At 45.2% G+C, this 25,328-nt stretch overlaps 2 protein-coding genes across 6 annotated transcripts in view; both read left to right on the top strand.

Moving 5' to 3' along the window:
- The first annotated feature begins 840 nt into the window (after positions 1-840).
- Positions 841-21,862, top strand: HMGXB4 (HMG-box containing 4). Of its 4 annotated transcripts, XM_074941351.1 has the most exons (11): positions 919-933; positions 6,942-7,047; positions 7,724-7,872; positions 9,084-9,162; positions 10,795-11,786; positions 13,192-13,273; positions 13,809-13,873; positions 14,185-14,290; positions 14,824-14,993; positions 15,717-15,839; positions 19,705-21,862. In XM_074941351.1, the coding sequence occupies exons 2-11, from the start codon at positions 7,017-7,019 to the stop codon at positions 19,747-19,749; spliced, it is 1,842 nt and encodes a 613-aa protein (XP_074797452.1). In that variant the 5' UTR covers positions 919-933; positions 6,942-7,016; the 3' UTR covers positions 19,750-21,862. The 4 variants fall into 4 exon arrangements, with proteins under 4 accessions (XP_074797462.1, XP_074797452.1, XP_074797439.1 ...); XM_074941361.1 differs by lacking the exon at positions 6,942-7,047 and having other exon boundaries at positions 841-933; XM_074941338.1 differs by lacking the exons at positions 919-933; positions 19,705-21,862 and adding an exon at positions 19,001-19,054.
- A 3,046-nt stretch (positions 21,863-24,908) lies between these two features.
- The window catches only part of TOM1 (target of myb1 membrane trafficking protein), a 28,091-nt gene continuing 27,671 nt past the window's right edge, over positions 24,909-25,328 (top strand). The window contains exon 1 of one of the 2 annotated variants that reach the window (XM_074941383.1): positions 24,909-25,062. In XM_074941383.1, the coding sequence (XP_074797484.1) occupies positions 25,011-25,062 (52 nt within the window). In that variant the 5' untranslated portion in view covers positions 24,909-25,010. The remainder of the gene's footprint in view (positions 25,063-25,328) is intronic. The other variant, XM_074941373.1, reaches the window with a different exon arrangement.

A 25,328-nucleotide genomic window follows, 5' to 3' on the forward strand; every position in this document is an offset into this window, starting at 1 on the left:
CTAGGTGATAGACCAGGAGCTGGGGGGGCAGCATGTACACTAGCTAATGGACCAGGAGATATGTGGAGGGGAAGAGTGTGTGTACACTAGGTCAGTGGTTCTCAACCAGAGGTCCGGGGCCCACTGGCAAGCCCTGAGCAGGTTTCAGGGGGTCCACCAAGCAGGGCCAACATTAGACTTACTGTGGCCCAGGGCAGAAAGCCAAAGCCCCACCGTGTGGGGCTGAAGCCTGGGGCTCCAAGCCCCACCACCCAGGTCTGAAGCCGAAGCACCTTCGCTTCACAGGGCCCACTGTGGCGTGGGGCCCCAGGCAATTGCCTTGCTTGCTACCTCCCAATGCTGCCCTGCCTTTTGTATGCAGAAAAACAGCTGTGGCCCAGCTGGGCCCTGAAGTTTCTATAGCATGGGGGGCTCAGAAAGAAAAAGGTTGAGAAGCCCTGCTCTCGATGATGGACCAGGAGCTGATGGGGGGGGGGGGTGAGTACATCAGGTGAAGCACCAGCCCTGGGCTTGGGGGGGGGGCGCACACAAGGTGAGGCCCCAGCTGCGCTCCACCCTCTCTCTCTTTGACTGGGCCCGAGGACTCGAGCTGCGGACCCGGCGCCTGGCGATCGATCGGCTCGGCGTTCCGCTACAGACCGAGCGCCCGGCCTGTCTCCTGCGTGGAGGCGCTCGGCGCTCTGCTGGTTCTCCCTGGGCGCCGGGTGGGTGTCTCTTTTCCCACTCGAAGATGGCGGCCGCAGGCAGCGGCGGAGGCGAGGCGGGAAGCAGCGGACCAGAGTGAAGCCTCCGCGGAGCCCCCTCTCCCCTGAGCGGGGCCGCCGCGCGGCAGGCTGCTCCCGCCTCCGGCCTGGGCCGCCGCCGCCGCGGGGGACCCCGGGGCCTGCTCTAGGGGCAGAGCCGCGGGCTGGAGCGAGGCTGGAGCCCGCCGGGGTGAGAGGAGACGCGGGCAGGGGGCGGTGAAGCGGCCGGGCTGGTTCAAATCGAGGAGGCGGGAAAGCGAGGGGGGCGCGCGCGCGCGCGCGAAGCCCCGGAGGGGAGGGCGGGGCGCCGCGCTGGGGGCAAGTGCGAGGGTTGCCGGCAGGGGGCGCGCGCGCGGGCTGGGTGACCGTGCGCCCCACCGAAATGCAGGGGGCGCTGACTGCGCTGATAGCCCCGGGTCTCTGCACCGGGCCACTGAAACCGTGCTAATGGCAGTGATCCTGCAAGGCCATCGCCCCCCTGCGCCCTGGAGCACCCTCCGCTGCTGGGCCAGCCACAGGGGCACAGCACGCACACAGCTGCCCAGGAAGGGAGAGACGGCCCCGGGCTCTGCCTAGGGCAGGGTGCTGCCCCGGAGGCTTCTGTTGTCCTCGTTGTTCCTTACACCGTTACCCTCCTTCCCCGTGGGCTGCTGTGAGTTCATTGCGTTGTCTGAGTGAGGGCCTGGTGCTGCAGCCCTTAGGTCCTCGGTCACACAGGTGGGCTTCAGTTGGACTCTTCGCATGGGAAAGGTTTGGAGAGTAGGGACCCAAGGCCCCCATCCTGCTAACGCACCTTCAGCGCTACATGTGTGTGTCCCATCAAAGTCCATAGGACTGCTTGTACATAAAGTTAAGCACGTGCTTTGCAGGGTCAGGGGCTTAGTTTGTGAGCCCTTCTGGGCAGGGACCTTGTCTTCTAAGCTCTACTCTTGTCACTTCCTTTCCCTAATGGGACTAATAAGGTATGTGCATAACCGTACACAAATCTGTTTTCTCTTGGTGTTACCCTCATCTTTCCCATCACACCCCACCACCTCTGTTGTCTCTTGACGAGCTGTATCTATGTTAGGTGCTGATCCTATAAACATTTACCATCAAGTATAGTGCCTTCTATCATGAGTGGTCCCATTGAAGTCAGTGGGACAGATCACAGAAATAAACATGGTGCCTTGTAGTGTTTGCAAGATGTGGCCCTTAACCTTGTAAGCTCATTGTGCGGAAAGGATCTGTCTTATTTTTATTTTTCTGTAAAGGGCTGTGCTGTGGTGTTCAATAAATTCTTTGTGTGAAATGCCAAGAATTATAGCACTAGGGATATATTACCTACCACCTGACCAGGATGGTGATAGTGACTGTGAAATGCTCTGGGAGATTAGAAAGGCTATAAAAATAAAAACTCAATAATAATGGGAAATTTCAACTATCCCCATATCGACTGGGTACATGTCACCTCAGGATGGGATGCAGAGATAAAGTTTCTTGACACCTTAAATTACTGCTTCTTAGAGCAGCTAGTCCTAGATCCCACAAGAGGAGAAGCAATTCTTGATTTAGGCCTAAGTGGAGCACAGGATCTGGTCCAAGAGGTGTATATAGCTGGACCGCTTGGTAATAGTGACCATGATATAATTAAATTTAACATCCCTGTGGTGGGGAAAACACCACAGCAGCCCAACACTAGCATTTAATTTCAGAAAGGGGGACTACTCAAAAATGAGGAAGTGAGTGAAACAAATTAAAAGGTACTGCACAAAAAGTGAAATCCCTGCAAGCTGCATGGAAACTTTTTAAAGACACCATAATAGAGGCTCAACTTAAATGTATACCCCACATTAAAAAGTAAGAGAACCAAAAAAGTGCCACCGTGGCTAAACAACAAAGTAAAAGAAGCAGTGAGAGGCTGTTAGGGTTCCTTCCCCACTCTGAACTCTAGGGTACAGATGTGGGGATCTGCATGAAAGACCCCCTAAGCTTATTTTTACCAGCTTAGGTTAAAATCTTCCCCAAGGTACAAACTTTGCCTTGTCCGTGAACAGTATGCTGCCACCACCAAGCGTTTTAAACAAAGAGCAGGGAAAGAGACCACTTGGAGACGTCTTCCCCCAAAATATCCCCCCAAGCCCTACACACCCCCTTTCCTGGGGAGGCTTGAGAATAATATCCTAACCAATTTGTTACAAAATCATCAAAGACCCAAACCCCTGGATTTTGGAACAATGGAAAAATCAGTCAGGTTCTTAAAAGAAGGATTTTGTTAAAAATAAAGAAAGGTAAAAATTATTTCTGTAAAATCAGGATGAAAAATATTTTACAGGGTATTCAGATTCAAAACACAGAGGATCCCCCTCTGGGCAAAACCTTAAAGTTACAGAAAACAGGAATAAACCTTCCTCTTAACACAGGGAAAATTTACATAAAACAAAAGATAAACTAATCCGCCTTGCCTGGCTTACCTATACTGGTTGCAATATTGGAGACTTGGATTGGGATGGGTTAGAGAAGATGGATTTCTGTCTGGCCTCTCTCAGTCCCAAGAGAGAACAACCTCGCAAACAAAGAGCACAAACAAAAGCCCCGCCCCCCTCCCCAAGATTTGAAAGTATCTTGTCCCCCTATTGGTCCTTTGGGTCAGGTGCCAGCCAAGTTAGCTGAGCTTCTTAACCCTTTACAGGTAACAGGATGTTGCCTCTGGCCAGGAGGGATTTTATAGCACTGTATACAGAAAGGTGGTTACCCTTCCCTTTATATTTATGACAGAATCAAAAAGGCATCCTTTAAAAAGTGGAAGTTAAATCCTAGTGAGGAAAATAGAAAGGAGCATAAACTCTGGCTAGCTGTTCTTCAAATTCTTTTTTGGTTACTTAATTATATTTTTACACTTTATTTGCCAAAGACAAAAAATAACAGAAAAAAACATTTTTAAGTACATCAGAAGCAGGAAGCCTGCTAAACAATCAGTGGGGCTGCTGGGCGATCGAGGTGCTAAAGGAGTACTCAAGGACGATAAGGCCATTGTGGAGAAACAAAATTAATTCTTTGCATTGGTCTTCACAGCTGAGGATGTGAGGGAGATTCCCAAACCTGAGCCATTTTTTTTAGGTGACAAATCTGAGGAACTGTCCCTGAGTGAGGTATAATCAGAGGAGGTTTTGGAACAAATTGATAAACTAAACAGTAATAAGTCACCTGGACCAGATGGCATTCACTCAAGAGTTCTAAAGGTACTCAAATGTGAAATTGCAAGACTACTAACTGTAATCTGTAACCTATCATTTAAATCAGCTTCTGTACCAAATGACTGGAGGATGGCTAATGTGACGCCAGTTTTTAAAAAGGCTCCAGAGGTGATCCCAGCAGTTACAGGCCGGTAAGCCTGACTTCAGTACTGGGCAAACTGGTTGAAACTATAGTAAAGAACAAAATTGTCAGACACATAGATGAACATAATTTGTTGGGGGAAGAGTCAACGTGTTTTTTGTAAAGGGAAATGATGCCTCACCAATGTACTAGAATTCTTTGAGGGGGTCAACAAGCATGTGGACAAGGGGAATCCAGTGGATATAGTGTACTTAGATTTTCAGAAATCCTTTGACAAGGTCCCTCACCAATGGCTCTTAAGCTAAGTAAGATGTCATGGGATAAGAGGGAAGGTCCTCTCATGGATTGGTAACTGGTTAAAAGATAGAAAACGAAGGGTAGGAATAAATGGTCAGTTTTCAGAATGGAGAGAAGTAAATAGTGGTGTCCCCCAGGGGTCTGCACTGGGACCAATCCTATTCAACATATTCATAAATGATCCAGAAAAAGGGGTAAACAGTGAGGTGGCAAAATTTGCAGATGATACAAAACTGTCAAGATAGTTAAGTCCCAGGCAGACTGTGAAGAACTACAAAAGGATCTCTTAAAACTAGGTGAGTGGGCAACAAAATGGCAGATGAAATTCAATGTTGATAAATGCAAAATAATGCACATTGGAAAACATAATCCCAACTATATGTATAAAATGATGGGGTCTGATTTAGCTGTTACCACTCAAGAAAGAGATCTTGGAGTCATTGTGGATAGTTCTCTGAAAACATCCACTCAATGTGCAGCAGCAGTCAAAAAAGTCAACAGAATATTGGGCATCATTAAGAAAGGGATAGATAATAAGACAAAAAATATCATATTGCCTCTATATAAATCCATGGTATGCCCACATCTTGAATACTGCGTGCAGATCTGGTCACTCCCCTCTTTAAAAAGATACATTGGAATTGGAAAAGGTACAGAAAAGGGCAACAGAAATTATTAGGGGTATGGAACGACTTCTGTATGAGGAGAGATTAATAAGACTAAGACTATTCAGATTGGAAAAGAGACAACTAAGGAGGGATATGATTGAGGTCTATAAAATCATGACTGGTGTGAAGAAAGTAAATAAGGACGTGTTATTTACTCCTGATAACACAAGAACTAGAGGTCACCAAATGAAATTAATAGGCTGTAGGTTTAAAACAAACAAAAAGGAAGTATTTCTTCACACAATGCACAGTCAACCTGTGGAACTCTTGCCAGAGGATGTTGTGAAGACCAAGACTATAACAGGGTTCAAGAAAGAACTAGATAAATTCGTGGAGGATAGGTCCATCAATGGCTGTTAGCCAGGATGGGCAGGGATGGTGTCGCTAGCCTCCCTGTTTGCCAGATCTGGGAATGAGCGACAGGGGATGGATCACTTGATGATTGCCTGTTCTGTTCATTCGCTCTGGGGCATCTGGCATTGGCCACTCTTGGAAGACAGGATCCTGAGCTAGATGGACCTTTGATCTGACACAGTATGGCAGTTCTTTAGTTCTTATGCCATGTCTGCCAATGGCATTGTACATGTTTTTGTAATATTGAGGGTTTTTAAAATTTCTGTGGTGGATGATTTTCCTAAAATATTTAAATGAATGCTGATTAACCTCTACCCCATGTGAATTGTAACAAAAATGTTTCCTACTTAGTTGGGGTGGTAGTGGTGGGTGTAGAGTGGTGGTAGGTTTGTTTTTTGTTTAGAAACCAGTAAAGCATGAATACATATTTATATTATAGTGTCAACACTTGTTTCTAAAGGCTGTAGGTATATGGAGAGCTTTACAAAACACACACAAGACAAGTTCCCTACCCCAAAGAGTTTAATCTCTTAACACCAGTATGGTGTCATGTTTGTGTCTCAGCCAGTCAGAAAACCGGCTGCTTGGTCTCTTACTCACAGATGAAAAAAAAGTAACTTCAGCCAGGTGAGAACTGGATAATCCCTGGAAGGATAACTTGGTTTTAAAAGTTGCACTTCTACCAAGAAGCTGGTCTCTGACTGAAGAACACAAGTTGTTTTCTGTGAGATAATCTGAATTCAGCTATTCCACAATGACAAAAGGTGCAACCTCTTACCTGCATCAGGATCCCTAATAGAATGACTCAGTCAGGAGAGACATGGAACTTCCTGAGCTGCCAGAGGCTGGGAGTGCTGCAGAATCCCTAGGAAAAGGGAGTGCTTTTTCCTTCTACTTCCTCTCCTATCTCCCAAATTGGGCATCAGAATTGCTAAAGTAGCCGGATGGGGGAATACAAGAATTTCAGAAAAGATGCACACCTCTACCCCAAAATCTCCAATTAATGTAGTAGATCTAAGGTCATTGGACATTGCACAGGACTGGTATCCAGCTGGGGTCCTCTCTCTCTCCACCCCAAATTCTTCATCCAAGATTCAGGGGTTTAGCATTTATCTCTTTAAAGACCCTACTCTTTGCTACAATGCTGACAAGAAGGGGTCATAACACCAACTCTGTTTTTAATTGTTTGTGTCAACATGGAAGCTAAAACAAGCCATTTGGTCACTCGTTTTACATTTTATTGAAATAAATGACATGATGTTACCAATTTGAGGTTTCATGAGGAAGAGGGGATCCTTGTTATCTCCCTGTAAAATCAAGCAACCCCTCCAAACTTTTAACATGTGAATCAGCTAAAGCAAACTACCCTGAAGTTTGATCTTTTTCTACCAATCTTCCCATCCCTTAGGTGTGAGCAAGAGCAGACAAGGAGGCACACTTCCTTGCTTTTCCTCTGCCACTTTCTTCCTGCGAGTCTCCATTCAGTTCCCCATGGGAAGTTCCCTTTTCTCCATTATGATTCCACTTTATGGGAGGGTTATTCTCATTCTCTGTTTCTTAGACCTTGTCCTGTAGACGGGAACGGGGGAAGGAGCCCAGACGTGGCAACACATTCTCAGGCTCCTGCAGGACCACCATGGCTTATGATGACTCCAAGAAAAAAGAAGGTATGACTGCTTCATAATCTGTGAGGGTGTTCAAAAAGGGTACCCTCTACAGCCCCTGCAAGCCCATGGAGTTGAGAGAGTGGGAAAGGAAGCCGGTCTCCTGCATGGCAGTACAGAATGCAAAGCCCTAGGGCATCAGGCTGGGTTTCTGCAGCATTCCAAGTCTCTCGTGGCGTCAGGAAGTGAGATACTGGGACTAGAAAATGGGTTTCACAGGTGGCATTTCAGACTGCTAACACCTTCGTTACTGAACTCTGCTCTTGCAGCATTTATTGTCCCTGTCAACTCCATAAAACAGGAATGGGGATAGAATTTAAATCTCCTTCACAGCAACATAGTAATCTCTAGACCCTGGTTTTAGTCTCAGCAGCATCCTGAGCTCCTTCTGTCTCTGGGGAGAAAGAAACCAAGACTAGGAATTGAACCTTGATCTCTTGTGGGGTACTGTACAGCACTGAGCCTTTTCCCTGCAGTTGGGGCAGCACAGCACACAAATTCCTAGTCCCCAGTATTCTTTTTTTTTTTTGCTTGGTTGGTTGGTTTTTTTTGTACATCAGTCTGCTTCAACTTTGGCCTCTGTGATTGTGTTGCATTTTATGCACAATGAATTTGATTTCATTGTTCCTTAATTGGGTATCTTCATCCTTCCCTTTCTCACCACACTCACAAATGCTAGAGTGCTTAGAGGGTGACCGAAGCATTGACGACGTGGGGCTGGCAGCAGGTAGAACCCAGCGAGAGAAAAAACGCTCTTACAAGGATCTGCTGCGGGAAGAGGAGGAAATAGCAGCTCAGGTCAGAAAGACCTCAAAGAAAAGGTTGAAGGTGAGAAAATGCACTTAAAACAGCAGTTCTCAAACTTTAGCAACCCGAGGACCCCCATTTTGATTTAAAATTTTTCACAGACCCCCAAACCTCACTCAGCCCCAGGCCCTGCCCCCACTTCACCTCTTCCCGCCTCCACTCCACCCCAGCCCCTCCTCTTCCCCGTCTCTTTCCGCCCCCGAGTACGCCCCGTCCCTGCTCCTCCCCCTTCCTCCCAGCGCCTCCTGCACGAGGCACTGGGAGGGAGAGGGAGGAGTTGATCAGCATGGCTTGCGGACCCCAGTTTGAGAAACGTTGACTTAAAATCTTCTGCTGGGATTGGGGTGGGTGAATTTGTTGTTTTCCTTTTGTAAAAATGGCCAGTGACGGACTATGGAAAGCAGAGGGAGTACTTCACATCACTCATTGGCAGCATACAGTCCTTCAAAAAGTGGTATTGATTAATTCTGAGAGGTAGTCAGGCCCAGTTATTGTCTGTGATTTGTGGCCTCAGGATGGATGAGTGGGGACTTCCTACCCCAGCCCTGAGAGGCATGGGAGAGCAGGAATTGTAAACTTTCATATAAAAAACAAAATTCTAGACCTTATGGTTGCATAGATAATTTACAGAATATGAACAGAATATAAAGTGATGCACTGTTGTCCTCTTGATTCTGCAGGCAGCCTGAAATGGTAGCTCTGAGAGGTATGAACTGCCCTATTCATCACCTGGAGGTGTTAATACTGAAACCTGATAGTAACCACTTTGAGCTGAAATTTCTGCTGCCTATTGTCAGTCCAGAGGTGACTAGTTTAAGATTGGGAGGGTTAAGACCTTTGCAAGTGTGGAAAAAATTGTTTTCCACTCTTTTTTTTTTAATTTTCCACCACTCAAATGGAATTCCCAAACTTCATTTTAAAACTTCAGAATGGTCAATACACAGAGAATGTATTTCAGTGGTGGGCAATCTGTGGCCCTTCCCACAGCTCCCATTGGCTGGGAATGGCAAACCACGGCCACTGGGAGCTGCAGGCGGCAGTGCTTGCAGATGGTCAATGTAAACAAACTGTCTCATGGCCCACCATCGGATTACCGTGACAGGCTGCAGGTTGCCCACCACTGATGTATTTAGTGACAAGAGTGGTTTCCAGAATTATCTGTATCAAGAGCCAGTATGAATTTGTTTTTGTTTCCTACTGGTTTTTCATCTCCTTTTCTTCTCTGATTCCAGGACAGCGACCTCTTCTTCTTGGGGACAGAATCTCATAAGAAGAAGAGGAGGCATTCCTCTGATGAGTTCTTCTACGGAGGTGAGAATAGGAAACATGTAGGATTGATGCTATGGGGCAGGAAGGCTGATCGGTAGGGCCCTACCAAATTTATTGTCCATTTTGGTCAATTTCACGGTCATAGGATTTAAAAAATTGTAAATTTCATTATTTCAGATATTAAAATCTGAAATTTCACAGTGTTGTAACTGTAGGGGTCCTGACCCAAAGGGTAGCTGTGGAGGGGGGGCGGGGGGGGTGTCTCAAGGTTATTGTAGGAGGATTGCGGTATTGCCACCCTTGCTTCTGCGCTGCTGCTGCTGGCAGTGATGCTGCCTTCAGAGCTGGGCGCCTGGCTGGAAAAAAAAAATCCTGACATTTGAGTGTTTTATCTCCAGATCATGCGTGAGGCTTAATTTCACTTAGAAATCGCTGTCAGCCCTGAGCTGCTGGGGCTCCTGCTGTCAGCCTCCCCTGTCCCGCCACCCTGGGGCTGACAGCGAGAGCCCTTTCTTGCAGACTCTGGTTGTCAGCCCCAGGCAGCTGCTCCCCTGCCACCCTGGGAAGTGGGAGAGGGGACCCCACTGCAGCCCCCACAGACCTGGGGAGGGTGAAGAACCCTAAGAGGAGCAGAAGTGAGACTGAGAGGGCTAACTATGGCCTGGGGGCTGTGGAGGAGCTGAAGTGAAGAGGTTGGGGACTGATGCGATTGGGGGGGGGGGGGGGGTCTGTATTGATGGTAGGCTCTGAGCAGATGTGGTGAGTGCTGGGAGGATGAACTGAGTAAGGTGTCACGTGGAGTAGGGGGCCTGAAGTGATGGGGTGGTGATGATGGAGACTGGAGGACAGGATTAATTGCTGGGCAGGAGATGAGCAGATGAGAGTTCCTGCAGCAGGGGCCAAAATCCCCTTATCCAGTACATGTGGGAGAGTGGGCAACACTAATTGTCACATGCACACACCCTGGGGATGGGCAGGCGTGCAAAAATCAAGAGACTGACCTAAAAACTCAATATAATAATTTTTTTAAATCTTGTGATTTTGGGGCCAATCTCATGATTTTGGGAGGTCCGACTCCTGATTTTTTATCTCTTGAAGTTGGCAATACTGCACATCCCTTTAGGTGGCTTTTGTGCTTGTTTTTACTCTCTGAAAGATCAAGCTATGGATTTTCTTAGCTCGTAAGCTCTTTGGGACAGGGACTTTCTTTTTGTTCTGGTTATGCAGTGTCTAGCACAATGGGGTCCTGGTCCTTGACTGGGTCTCCTTGGTGCTACCATAGTACAAATAATAAATAATAACAATACTAATAATACTCAAGGTAATACTGGCTCCTCTGAATTTTCAGTCACATATATTCATGTCATGGGATGGTCAAACCAGGCTCTCCGAGTTTAATATGAACACTGAATTATCCTAACAGTTCATACTCATAACTAAACAGAAGCCCACAGCTTCTGTTTCTCTGTAGCCTTGTTTCTTGTGACCAGCCTAGTGCTAGGCTTCCTTTGCAACAAGATTCAGAGGACTTCTCTCTAAGCCAGAAAGGTGTCCATTTAGCCCTGAGCACCAGGAATATTGTGGAACTCTGAACCCCTCTTCTTCAAGCCGGCATAGGAGGAGATATGTCACATACAGTCTCCCCTCAGTTTGATTTATTTTGGTCTTTTTCAGACCTTTCACCTCTGGAGTTGCCATCAAAGAAGAAGAAAAAAGCAGTCTCAAGTCCAACCTCTTCTGACACGGCCATGGATCTTCTTAAGGCTATCACCTCACCCCTTGCCACGGGCTCCAAGCCCTCAAAAAAGACAGCTGAAAAATCATCTTTCTCTTCCTTTGCTGCCACTGGCTATTCAGAGAGCAAGAAGGAGCACCATAAGAAGAAACTGAGTGGTAGCAGTGGAGAGCTCACACTGGATGATGGTAGCTTCCACAAATCCAAAAAGATGAAGCCACTCTATGTAAACACAGAGACACTGACCCTGCGTGAGCCTGATGGCTTGAAGATGAAGCTCATCCTTTCACCTAAAGAGAAGGGGGGCAGCACAGTAGACGAGGAGTCATTCCCATACTCCTCACCACCAGCAGCAGCAAAAAAATCCTCCAAGAAATCAGGTCGAGATGAACAAGGCTCATTCCTCCTGGGTCATGAACTTCAAAGCTTCCTGAAATCAGCTCGGAAGAAGCACAAGCCACTGCCAGACGCACATCCACCTCCAATCCCTGAGGGATTTGTCCCTGACACCTCTCTGTTCTCAGAAGGTCATGGGAGTGAATATGACCTTTCAAGTATGGAGCCACCACTGGAATCAGGTTCATCATCTGGTGGGGAGCTGGAGGCCGGAGAGCTGGTGATAGATGACTCCTACCGGGAAATCAAGAAGAAGAAGAAGTCAAAGAAAAGCAAGAAAAAAAAGGACAAGGAGAAACACAAGGAGAAGAAGCACTCTAAGTCTAAGAAGAGTTCTGGACTCCCTGCCTCTGTAGCAGTAGCTGAAGTTATGGTGACACCACCGCCACCCCCTCCACCCAGCACTCCATTTGTCCTTCCTGTGCCTCCCCCCCCACCTCCTGTTTTCCACACAGATGGACAAAGTGAGAAGAAAAAGAAAAAAGAAGAGAAGGACAAGGAAAAAGCTGAGAAAGCAGAAAAGGATAAAGAAAAGGTAAAGAGCGATAGCAGAAATTGTGATGTCTAAGACGCTGTGACATTGGGTAACACTGGATAAGACGCCCTATATTTTGGCCGCAGAATTAGCCACAGAACCATTGCCTTTGTTCCATAAGCTGAGCTTTTGTTTAAAAAAAATATATTTCTAGTGCTCATTGTTATGAAAATAACCTTCAAAATTTGAATCAAGTATAAACTGAAACAGTAGGTCTCAGAGGCATGAGCCATCCTGTCCATGTCAAATGGTTTTTAACCCTGAAACCTAAAGAAGAAAAACTAAGTATCAACATAAATTGTTTCACTGTTGAAACATTTTTGCGAAACATCAGTTATCGTGTGATATATACAACTATGCTTTAGGGCATAAACCATCCTCAGACTTTATCTAAAAGGAGAAGTAAGAAACTTCTTTTAACAAGTTGTACCATAATTGCCCATTTTGGGGTTTCTCGCGCCTTTTTCTGAAGCATCTGATTCTGGTTACTGCCAGGCAGGCTACTGGACCAGAGTGTCCACTGATCTGGTAAAATATGGCAAGGGAAAACAACTCTGTGCTGAAGTTGAAGTATTTTTCCACTATCTCCTAAATGAAAGAAAAGTAAGATATTAATCTTGTAGAAGGACCACATTCCCAGTTCCGTCCTGTGCTGAGAATCTAGGACATCAGGTGTCCATGGCTAATTTATAAAACTGCAAGTGGGGAAAACTTTTGACAGAGTATGAGTGGTGTGGCAGTAATCAGAGCAGACTGGACATAGAGTAGCTGGATTGTGTCAAGAATTAAGCAGGAATAACCCAAGTGAACCAGCCCATAACCACTCTCACTCAGTAAAATAGGCTCTAAAATTACATGTAGGATTTCACTGAGCACAGATTGGCAACTGCCTCTGCCACCACAGTTGCTGTACTGCTAGTGTCTTACTCCTGTAGAAATCCTAGGACTGGAATAAGAGATGGTGCTATTTGTCAGGACTGAATTGAAAGATCTATGTGACGTCCTAGACCACATCTACACCACAAGCTTGGGGTTTACTTGGCGCAGCTCCGCCATGCCTCCACTGCCACTATCTGTGCTGCTGAGGCCATGCTGCTATTTATACTCTCACTAACTCAGTGATGGCTAGCACAAGCATGGATACTTTAACAGGGGAATTGCACCCCTCGCTCATGTGGTAGACATAGCCCTAGGAATGGAATAAGAAGTGGTGCTGCGTGTCAAAATTGAGGTGTGTCAGCAGAACTGGATGTTGATCCTGAACCAGAATAGCAGGGGTTGCCTCAGGTCAGGAATGAAATGTATTGGCAGAGATCTTGCAGGAGTAACACAGATTATCCTTACATTTAAATAGGTCTCAGTATAATTAAAAATCTTCCTTGTTTTCTTTTCTCCTTGTGATTAGCCAAAGAAGAAGAACATGTCTGCCTACCAAGTGTTCTGTAAGGAATATCGAGTGACTATTGTGGCTGAGCATCCAGGGATAGGTAAGAGAATAACCTAGCCTCTTCTTCTGTTCATATACGTCTGTCACTGTGATAGTCCAGTCAGATTGGTTACCAGGGTGTATCCTTGTTTTGTCCCAGCACCCACTATTGATGCTGGAGTGCAAAGAGTCTGCCAGGATGCTTTAAATAAGAGGCAGCAAAGTGAAAAGGAAAGGCTCCCATGATCTAATATCATGGTGTTTCAACCCAACTGTGAATTTGGATAACTTCCTTTTACTGTGAAACTGCCTCCGATAGTATGTTGTGCAGCCTCCCATATACACATGTTCCTCAGTGGAGGTGTATTTGTCCAGCATCCACCTGTTCCTTTTAGGTTGACACTATAGGAAATAGTCTCCAAGCATGGGTAGTTCAACTGTGATACAGGCTCTTCACTAACAGCATATGCATGGGCCAGTTTCCTGAACTTTCAGTATTTATACGAACTTTCCACTGTCTTCTCTTTGTTGATTTTTATATTTGATTTTCTTATTAACCTTTCCCATTTTATTGCTACCTCCCCTTTTCCTCCTAGATTTTGGGGAGTTGAGCAAAAAACTGGCAGAAGTGTGGAAGCAGCTGCCTGAAAAGGATAAACTGGTACGTATGCCCCTGGATATATTTTTTGTAGAATAAATTCTCTACATTAGCTGCCTGGATCCTCTCATGCTGCCAGCTTTGCTTTTGCAGTGTAGGGTCCCTGGGTGTTAAAGTATGTCAAATAAACGTGCAACCCCCTGCAGTAAGGGAATTGGGTGCTCTCAGCCCCATAACAACAAAAATGTCCGGGTTTCTGCTTGTGAGACTTGCTTAGCCAGTCAACTATCCATAAAGTCACCCCATCTCCCAGATCCTGGCAGCAGGTTTGCCTAATGGTTTGAATCCTGCTTTTCTTTCCATGTTCTGTGCAGGTTTGGAAGCAGAAAGCTCAATATCTGCAGCATAAGCAGAATAAAGCAGAGGCCACAACAGTGAAGAGGAAGGCAGCTTCATCAGAGGGTGCCCCAAAAGTGAAAGGTAATAGCCACACCCCATTTGCTCTAGTCTTTGGGGAAAGGGGAGAATACGACCTGTGCATTAGGATATAGAGAGAGTGCCTTCTGCTCTTTCCCTCCTCCTTCCCCATGAGTTTGGTGTCTGATTATTCTCTAACTCAAAAATGATCCCTATAGAGGACTGAGGAATGGTGTTAATAGGTTTCAAAAGGGCATCCTGACCAGCCATAAGCTATAAATATGGTACCATTCATACAGCACATTGATGATGGAGTATATAAAGCAAGAAGGAACAGGAGAGAAGTTTGTGTAGGTGCTAGAGGCTGGAGTTAACAAAAACAAAGGGTATGGTTAGTTTAGCATCTGTTTAATGAGAGAATCTCCCACCACTTCTATATTAATATTAGTTATTAATACAGCGTCAAGAAGTGGGGTTGGTGCTTTGCATAAGTATGAGAGAGACCCTAGCTCCAAAGAGCTTACAATCCAAACAGACTTATCAGTAAAGGAATAAAAAAGAGATAATAAGATTTTTTTCCCCCCATCTATTTTAAGCTTCCCCAGCAGGTATGCTTTCACCTCATAAGAAGTCCCCTTCCAGCACTGTGGTGTTATCCTCCTCACCAGCCAAAGCCCCTGATACAGATCCCATTGATGTAGCTGCACATCTACAGTTGCTGGGTGAATCTCTGAGTCTCATTGGACACCGACTGCAAGAGACAGAGGTGGGTACAGAGCCAGTACCAAATCAGGGAATCTCATTTGTAATCCCAACATAACATGTGTGTAACCTGGACTCTAAACTGCATTAGGTTTAATGGGTAACAGTATAGTCTCACTCCCACTGTCCTGCATGCTTTATCACCAATAAAACGTATTTGAACTGCTTTTCCCCAGTGTCCCAACTGGGATTTTTGTACAGGGGAGTAGCTCCTGCCACTGTAAAGGTGAAAACCTCTTCCTTCACAGAAGGATGTGGAAAAGTAATTCCCCACTCCAAAAATTATGTTACCTTAGGGCAAGCCTAGCTACAGTCTTAGCTCCTTGAGCCCAGAGAGGCAATATTCTTCACTATGCTTCCTATTTCTGGGTTGGGGTTTAAGTATCTATTATCGCAATAGATGATAAAAATCATAAAAATTGTGACCCTAATAAGACATATTTACTCCAGTACTCTGCCTTTGTTTTCTGTTGTTTCCCACCCTTTTCCTGTATTTGTACATTGCCTATTGAGATCCTGTTGTAAACTATTTGGGTCAGTGATATATGTGTATGAAGTACATCACATGGCTTTGTTATGATACAAACAATAGATAGAGAAGTGGGATTGGTGCATAAGACCAAGAGAGAACTTGTGGTATCTTTGAGAGAATAGATTTTCCTGGTGATGGGATTGCAGTCTCCACTACTTATACCCATTCAATTCCTTTCTCCTTCCTTATTTCCAGGGGATGGTGGCTGTATCAGGAAGTTTGTCAGTACTTCTAGATTCTATTATCTGTGCCCTGGGCCCTTTAGCATGCCTGACCACACAACTACCTGAGCTGAATGGCTGCCCTAAGCAAGTTCTGGTGAGTTCCTTGTTGTTCTTATTTCAGTTCTAGACCTATTAGTCTCCATGGAAAGAGAGCTGGAGTCCTGACTAGCATGTCTTTGTGACACTGGTGAGTCTCTACTGCTACACAGGTGGATAAATAGTTCTGCTAGTGCACTGTTACTATCAGGGCTTTGGAGAGGAGCCCGCGGAGCAGCTCCGGAGCAGTGGAGCTGCAGGTTTTTGCCTGGAGCTGGAGCGGAGCCAGAGCACAGCTCCAAAGCCCTGGTTACTTTGGGAAGGATTTATGTGTCGGGAATTCACTGATAATATCTGCTGTAGGATATTGTGCATTAGATTTTCAGTGAAAGATACAGAGATGCTAACAGTTCAAGGGAACTTAACGTAACCTTTATTCCATTTATTGCAGTACTTGCAGCTCCTGTTTCTCAATGACTTAAACAGTAAATCTGGAGCAAATAAAACAACTGTGTGCATGCCAGACATCTTAATAAGCTCCAAGTTTGCATAAGAATTAAAAGGCCCTCTCCAGCTGGTGTATATATATACACACACTCAGTTTTTCTGTAACTGTGTAAATATCATTCCAGTGACCCGCAGTTAACTCTTAAGACCAGGATTCCCTATGTGGAGGGTGGGCACCTCAAAATATGTCAGTAAACTCCTCCAGGCAAGGGAGGCATGTGGTCTGTTACTTACAGCTTTTGGGTTCAGAGATACATATTCTCTACTCCATTCCTAAACAACACTTCATAGTGAGCCCTCGTTTGGCAGCAGGCAACTTGCAGTACCAGTGCAGCATGGTGGCAAATGCAAAGTTAGAACGTGAAAGAAGAGAGAGGGACAGAAGACACAGCAACAAGCAGGGGAGAAGACCAAGGCAGAGAAAAAGAGAGAAAGGGAAGGAACTGGAATCAAAAGGAGAAGACATACCCAGTAAAGTACACAGAAAATACTAGATGAAAAGCAAATCTGTCAAGGAAGAGAAAAAATATATTTGGGAAGAAAATGGAAGATAAGGCAAATTGTCCAGGGCATGATGTGAATGACCTTGGTTGGGAGGGTGGCCCAGACACTGACTCATCACAGGAAGGGGTCTCTAACAAAAAAAATAAAAAGGTGTGGCAACTTCTGCTGTAAACTCCCACAGTGGCCATGGGCACATTGCCTAGTATGTCAATCAGGTGCTGCCAGCTCAAGCCATGGCTATATAACCGTTGGACAATGCAGCCTACACTTCAGTCTCTCCCTCTTGCCAGAAGCATTCTGAGCGCAGGCACTCCCTCTCCACATCATTGATGGGGCTGGAAACTGGAACCTCTTTTTAATTCTGTTAAGAACGAGGGAGCTGTAGGTAGGTTAAGGCACTAATCTTTCACTTCTGGAGATGTGAGCTCAGACCTGGTCACAAGTGCAATTAGTTTGGTAGTTCCAAGCTAGTTTCCTATCTAGACATTTGTCCACATCAGTAAATGTGCTTTCGCCACAGTAAGCTAGAGTTGGCAGGGTTTGTGTGTCGTGTAAGGTGCTGTTTATCTCTTCAGCCAGTAGGTGGCATTGCTAAATTTAGAACCGATCAAGAGACTGCCAAGATTCCAATCCCTCATTCTTCAAGCATTAACAGGAATGTGTATCGAAGATATTGCTACCTGAAATTTATCAGCCAAAACTTTTTCAGCAAAGGGTGCAGATTCGGCAACACTAAAACATTCTGCAAATTTACTGAATGATTCCTTTTTTAAAAAACCAGAAAGCGGCAAAATGTTTCATTTTGACATTTTCAAAACTAAATGCTTTGATTTTTCAGTTAGAAATGACTTTTTTCCAAGTATCCTTCAAGTTTATATTTTAAAAAATCCCAAACATTAAAAAATGATTGACATTGAAATGAAGCATTTTGTTTTGGATTGAATGAAATATTTTGTTTGACCGAAAATGACATTTTTTCTATTTGCTGAAAATTCTGAAAAAGCTTGTTTAGAGTCCATCCCAAATGACAGGTTTCAGAGTAGCAGCCGTGTTAGTCTGTATCCGCAAAAAGAAAAGGAGTACTTGTGGCACCTTAGAGATGAACAAATTGATTTGAGCATAAGCTTTCGTGAGCTACAGCTCACTTCATCGGATGCATGCAGTGGAAAATGCAGTGGGGAGATTTTATATACACAGAGAACATGAAACAATGGGTGTTACCATACACACTGTAAGGAGAGTGATCAGGTAAGGTGAGCTATTACCAGCAGGAGAGAAAAAAAACCTTTTGTAGTGGTGGGCCATAATCAAAGTGGGCCATTTCCAGCAGTTGACAAGAACATCTGAGGAACAGCCAAGGGGAGGGTGAATAAACATGGGAAATAGTTTTACTTTGTGTAATGACACATCCACTCCCAGTCTTTATTCAAGCCTAATTTAATGGTGTCCAGTTTGCAAATTAATTCCAATTCAGCAGTCTCTCGTTGGAGTCTGATTTTGAAGTTTTTTTGTTGAAGAATTGCCACTCTTAGGTCTGTAATCAAGTGACCAGAGAGATTGAAGTATTCTCCGACTGGTTGTTGAATGTTATAATTCTTGACGTCTGATTTGTGTCCATTTATTCTTTTACGTAGAGACTGTCCGGTTTGGCCAATGTACATGGCAGAGGGGCATTGCTGCCACATGATGGCATATATCACATTGGTAGATGTGCAGGTGAACAAGCCTCTGATAGTGTGGCTGATGTGATTAGGCCCTATGATGGTGTCCCCCTGAATAGATATGTAGACACAGTTGGCAACGGGCTTTGTTGGGAGTGGATGTGTCATTACACAAAGTAAAACTATTTCCCCATGTTTATTCCCCCCCCAACTGTTCCTCACACGTACTTGTCAGCTGCTGGAAATGGCGCACCTTGATTATCACTACAAAAGATTTTTTTTCACCCCTGTTGGTAATAGCTCACCTTACCTGATCACCTTCATTACATAGTGTATGGTAACACCCATTGTTTCATGTTCTCTGTGTATATAAAATCTCCCCACTGTATATTCCACTGCATGCATCCAATGAAGTGAGCTGTAGCTCACGAAAGCTTATGCTCAAATAAATTTGTTAGTCTCTAAGGTGCCACAAGTACTCCTTTTCTTCATCCCAAATGAGTTTCTTTTCCTTTTTTTTTTTTTTTTTTTTTTCCGGAATTGCCAGAGAACTGAAAAATCCATTATTCGCACAGCTCTAGTCTGAGGCTTCTTTTGGGTAGCCAGCCACACCTCTGGGATTACTGGTGTGCTGCAGTCATAGACACTACAGGTGAAGTCGCTGGAACATGTTTGCTGAGATGCTGGGGACCACAACAATGTCCTTTAGGCTGCCAACAGCATTTGCAAAGAAAATCCAGGAGCTAAGACAAACTTTCTTTCACTCTCACCTTATTTCTGAAATATTTTCCTTTTTTCACACTTTCACATTACAAATTCTAGCAGAGTTTTTCATGAGTTTGTGTAGGCAGGGCATTTCTTCTGGATTCCCCTATTCCATTACCCTGGGTTGGGTCCTTCCTCACTGAGCTTCCCTCTGGTGGATGTGGGTTGGGTATGGATTGCTTCCCAATGCATCTGCACTGCTCTTAGCACTGGCCAGGTGGGATGAGGAAGCACTATAACGCACTGTGAGTGTTTCCCTTAACTCCAGATGCCCCACTGTGCTCTCAGTGCCTGAGACTGTCTTTCAGCTAGGTCTCCTTGTATTTCCAAAACGCCAAAGGTTAGCTAACAGTACTGGTAACTTCCAAGAGAATGACAAGATGAGGATCTCCACATCCCACAGCTCTGTTACACTGAAGCATTGTTTCTGTAGGATTTAGAATCACAACTGATTCTTTTAAAAAATGTTAAATGTTCTTTTTCCAGTCAAATACACTAGACAACATCGCCTACATCATGCCTGGACTCTGACAGGAAAGGACCCTGGGATGAACCTGCTTCCACGTTACCGACTTGTGTACATAGGCGCTATACCGGCACTCTCTAAGGGCTCCGTGTGTAGGGTTTTAAAGTTTTATATCTGTATAGTATATACATAGGATTGTAACTATTTTACTTTTATTAATTTTATGAAAAGTTGTGACATAAGCTGAGCAAATCCTTTCCTGTTGGTGGGAGAGACCTACTCAATGTATTCTCCAGTCAGAAGGTTTTTGCATGGTTGGAGTTTATAAAACTTTTGATATATCAGCCTTAAATTCAAAGAAGCCTTTTTGGGGAATTGGCCTGAGCACAGACTGTCTGTTAATGGACAAGTGCACAGGCTTGTTCATTTTGGACCAAGCAATAGTGCTGGACTCATCACCAGACCTGTTTCTAACTTTATTGAAATGCACTGCTTTGGGGGAGGACTGGATGGCTGTCAGAAGAAAGAGGCTTTGACCTCTAGGTCATTTCTTCCAACTCCCAGGTCATTAGTGTTACTGTCTGCTGACTGGCTGGTAGCTTGTGTTAAAATAGTTGTGGAGATGGTGAAGAATCTGTACTCTTCTAGTGGACTTGCACCTACATCATCATCAACACTAGATGCCAACCTCAGAAAAGGGCCAAAGGTTGAATGGACTGAGGAGAATGAACCACCCTCTTAATTCCTCCAGATCAGGGCTGTACCACCCTGATGGGGAGGAGAGGGCAATAGGTGGGAGAAACTTGCACTGCCTCTGCCCATCTGTACCTGTTTTGTGGGAAGAGGACTTTGTTTCTAAGAGTGTTGATCCTATTTCACCAGCAGTATTGAAAAAGAGTTATGGAATCCTGGTGCTGCTGGATTATCTAGAGACAGTGCTTAATGTTAAAGATCGAAGAGGTTCTTGCTGAGTGGAACATGGGTTGAGTGGCCAGATCCCACCTGAGCGCCTTCTCCTCTAAAGTGAGCTGCGGGAAAGCATTTGATTCTCACATAGGTGTGCGTGTGTATGTGTGGTGTATTTAACTTTTGCCAATATCTGTAATAGATTTTAATTTATCCTGTATATTTCTGTATATATATGTGTGTGTATATATATATATAATTTAAAAACAAAATAGCTTTCCCTCCACCAATCGTGTGTGGAAAATATGAATCAGCTGTGCTCACCCCCCACCCTACAGGAATTAGCTGCTCCTGTTGTAGCAGGCATAGACTCTGCAAGAGGGAATAGCAACAACAGGGTGTTAAGCCCTTGTGAAGAACAGTGTGTCCAGGGATGTTGGGTGGAAGCTGAAATGGAGACCTGTTTATTCTGGCCCCAGCCTCCCCGTCCCTTATAATTTATAGGTTTTAAAGTAGCAGAAGAAGGACGCTTTTGCTTCTGTTTTGAATTCTGGATTCTCTCTTTTCCGTGGCAGCTGGAAGTGAGCTGTATCTCAATATGGCTGAGCTCTAAATCTGTCACGATTAAGCAAATCCTTGGATGTGTAGAGGGAAGCTTCCACCCAGTCCCCTCTACTGTGTATTTCCCCAGCTGCACATACATGGTAAATGCTGTCTTGTAGGGCTTCCTCTCTTCCCAGTTCAATGCTGCTTTGTTGGTCAGTTAGTAGGGCTGGACTGGAGGGTGAAACAGAAGGCTCTTATAGAGCATATAGAAGATCTGGGCCTAGGCCTCAGACCTAGGCATACACATCTCAAAAATATGTGGCTAATCCTAAGCAGCATTTGAGGGAGGAGGTAGGGGTGAGCAGAGAGATATTAGTGGGCTTCTGAACCCTCACCAAACCCTCTATTCTAAGAAATGGCATAAAACACCTGACTGTGTTTCTAGCTCTCCACAATGGAGAGCACTGTAGTGATGATAGATACTCAGATCTCTATCTAAGGAGCATAAGGGGATCAATCAACTATAGCTTTGCCATCTATATAACAATAAACTCTTGAAGAGTTTTAAAAAGAACCAACCACACACACAAACCCTAATGTATTGTATTTTTATTTAAAATTTGTAAACATTTGTATAATCTGTATCTTGTGGTATTTGGTATTAGAGGGGAAACTTTGGACTGAGACCTAACAGTTTTTATATTTTTGTTATTTTTCTTGCCATTTGGTCCAGATTGCATTACAGTTGTATAAAGAAACTTTTGTACTGTACTTACATATAATTTTTTTAACATTTGGAGTTTGTGTCATTATTTTGTATTTATATCTGCATCTTCTCCCCAACAACACTGGCTACTAGTGTTTAGTATTACTAAATAGTGCATAGTAGTCTGTTTTATTAGCCTCTCCTGTTCTATGGGCAGTGTGTTCCAACACCTCATTTCTAATAGCACAATCTGCTTGATACATCTCTTGAAAATTACTGATAATTTAGACCCACTACTCCATACTTCTTAGCGGCATCAATGAGAGACATGCCTGAGAGCTGTCATCTAGCATTGCAAATATCCCACTACTGAGCCATGTTCCTGCCCCTGTGACCTTCCCTGCAGCTCAATTCATGTGTTGCAAGCAAAATAGTACTGGCGGTTCAGGATCAGTATGGTAAACCACTAGTTACAGAAATAGTAGGATCACATCTTGTCATTATATTCTTTAAAAATTCTGTTTTCAGGAGTTGAGAAACTCATGGACCAGTTGCAGCCTCAGAACTTGTGTGTTGGGATGTCTCAACCCATGATGATACAGAATATGACACTTCACCAACGCAAACTGTATTTTGTATTTCAACACAAGTTGACAAGAGATAAATTTTAAAATACATAACCACCTACCCTCACACATTTCAACATTCCAGGAAAACCACATTAAGAGAACTATTTAATATGTTGGCGGAAAAAGACTTACGTACTGAAGGTGGTTGTCAGTTCCTCCTACCACCATGCATAAAACAGAAACAAACAGTAAAACTAAAAGATGAAGCACTTAGAACTGTTCTGCGTATGTTAAGTGCCGCTGGCTATGTTCTAGTCCACCCCTCGCACTCACAACACAGCAAATGTAAACTTTGGAGCTGGCGTTGGCCAATTTAAAAGACCGCTCAGGTAGAGAGAGGGGTCCTAAACTCCCCAGCACAAGTCCCATAGCAAAGGAAGCAGTTCCGTCCGTCACTCTTCAGCAGCCTCCACCCATGTCACCAAAGCCCACAGAAGTAATAAGCCTGGCTTGATTCAGAGGCAGTAGAACCCAAACTACTAGGTCTGTTTTAAAAATAGATATGACACATACACAGGGTGCTATTGTGAGTTCATAATCTGCATGGATTAATAAATCAGTACATTCAGGCTTTTGGAGTAACATACTATGTTAAAACAATAAATTGCATTTGATTACTGTTGCTCCAAAAAGGTTTTTTGATTCTAAGACATTTTATGGATGGTATTTGCTCCAAAAATACTTATTGGTGACTTTCAAATGGTTCCCTTCTATGGAATAATTACTACAGAGACATATTCTTTAGTATCCAGTACCCTTGTTGTCAGGAATAACAAATGAGGCTGGTATTTTGATTGGCACATCTATTAAAGTCTTGTTTTTTGGTTGAGTACCACCAGTGTGCTAGACTTAGTAGGAAGACTAGCCCCTCTTGCCTGAAATTTTCCATTTTAGGTCATTAGGGTGAATCAATTCCTGTTAGGGAATTCCCACTCTTTCCCCTTCTTCCCACACTGATACCCCCGAGAGGCAACATCACCCTTAGATCTGTGTATCCAGACAGAAATTGCACTGGTTTAATTTAAATTAGTTCAGTTAAACTGGTGCATCTGTTGTATGTGAACTCTCTTGTATAGGTTTCAGAGTTATATTGGTTTAGCATGCATTTGTAAATTTATTGACAAGCCAAAATGCAATACGCCAGGTTTAATCTGATGGTGTCCACACACAAAGTTACACCAGTTTCACTGACTCAGTATAAAATTAGCCCTGTAGATAAACCAGTATAAGTTTTAGGTAGATCAGGCCTTTGTGTGATTGTGGAGTCTCTGAAGTCCCCAGACTTAGGAAAAGTAAACACAATTTGAAAATATTTAACTGTACCACTTAAAAATCTTTCCTGAAAGCCTCTAGTTGTAGGTTGGTGCAGGTTAACCCTTCAGCATGCTGACAGAACTCTAAGTCTAATTTCCTCTACCAGCACACCTTTCATCTGCAGATTTCAAAAATATTAGGCAGATATGGGTATGATTCCGTTTGGTAAATAGGAAAACCCAGGGGGCAGACTTGAAGTGATCTGACCAAGATTAAATGGGCAGTCAGTGTCAAAGCTCACACTAGCACTCCTGACTCCCATACTGCTCTAACCACCAGACCACATTTCCCACTGCCTGAAGTGAGGACAATTTCTGAGATGAAAAACAATCAGCATATCAGGTCAGGACGTAGGTGAGGATTTTTGTTCACTCAGGAGAGCACCTGCTTCGGCAGGGGGTGGACAGCACTGAGGTACCCCAGGCAGGGGAGACAGGCCAGCTGTGAATTTAATAGGCATGTCGCAGGGCTATGATAAAAGCCCTTGCAATTTACTTTGGCAGGATCCTGAATTCTTTGGGGGCATTGTAATGTGATAACATGACCTTGGGTTCATTGTTGCCCCATGTTATGCCTTACCTTGAAAATGAGCGAGAGCCCTTGCCTGGCTGCAGTAACGTGGGGGAGGAGCAAGTGCATCCCTTGCATAGGAGACTGCTGCTCTGCTCTAATCCATGTGCCACACAGCGCTGGGGACAGAGGCCTAGTCTACTCCTTTGGATGTGGGGAAAGAATGGGGGAGTGAGGTCTTTGTGGGTGCGGGTGAAGGATCAGGTCTGGGGGGTAGGTGGCGCTCAGGTCTGAGGGCAAAGGAAGGACAGGTCTTGTGGGTTGGTCAGTAGAAGGCTGGGGGGCAGAGGGGCCGCTGGGGGGATGGGAGAGGGAAGGAGCGGGCCACAGCGGGGTCCTTCACCTTCCCAGTGGATATTTCGCAGGCCCCTTGTGACCCTGCAGCACGATGACATGTTCTGTGACATCACACTGTGAGGTCACGGGCATTGCTGTGTGACGTCACTGTGGTGGCGAGCGCTACAGGCCCTCCCTTCACTCAGCACTCCCAGCGCTCTCCCCCGCGGCCACGCCCTCGAAGAACAGAAGGCCGTTTGCTTTCGTCACGCGTGGGCGGGGCTACGAGACACACCCCGTCCTGAGCCGGGGGGGGGGAGGTCACGTGACGGGCGCCCGCGCTGTCAGCTGATTACTGGGCTGTGCTGCGGCGGCGGCGATGGAGTTTCTCCTGGGCAGCCCTTTCAGCTCCCCCGTGGGGCAGCGCATCGGTGAGTCCCTCAGCCCCCCCTTACCCCACGTCCCGGCCACTCGGACTCCGCCGCCAACTCAGCCCCCTCCTCTGGGAAGCAGCGATAGCAGCTGGGTGCTGGGTAGGCGCGAGCGGCTGGGCGGGTCCTACGGCCTCAAGGCGGGATTGACACGGTTCCGGCCAATAAGGAGGCGAGGCTCATTTGTTTGACTGGCACCAGCGGCCAATAGGGAGCGGGCGGGGAGGCGGGCCCTGGGGGCTCCCCTTCCAGCCAATCCCCGTGCG

Source organism: Natator depressus, chromosome 1 (assembly GCF_965152275.1).
Source record: "Natator depressus isolate rNatDep1 chromosome 1, rNatDep2.hap1, whole genome shotgun sequence".
Lineage (NCBI taxonomy): Eukaryota > Metazoa > Chordata > Testudines > Cheloniidae > Natator > Natator depressus.

Bases quoted from the DNA above. Each gene is read 5' to 3' on its own strand.
- HMGXB4 (XM_074941351.1), top strand. From the start codon at position 7,017: ATGGCTTATGATGACTCCAAGAAAAAAGAAG. The intron at 7,873-9,083 runs GTGAGAAAATGC...CTCTGATTCCAG, and splicing joins CCTCAAAGAAAAGGTTGAAG to GACAGCGACCTCTTCTTCTT. The intron at 15,840-19,704 runs GTGAGTTCCTTG...TTCTTTTTCCAG, and splicing joins GCTGCCCTAAGCAAGTTCTG to TCAAATACACTAGACAACAT.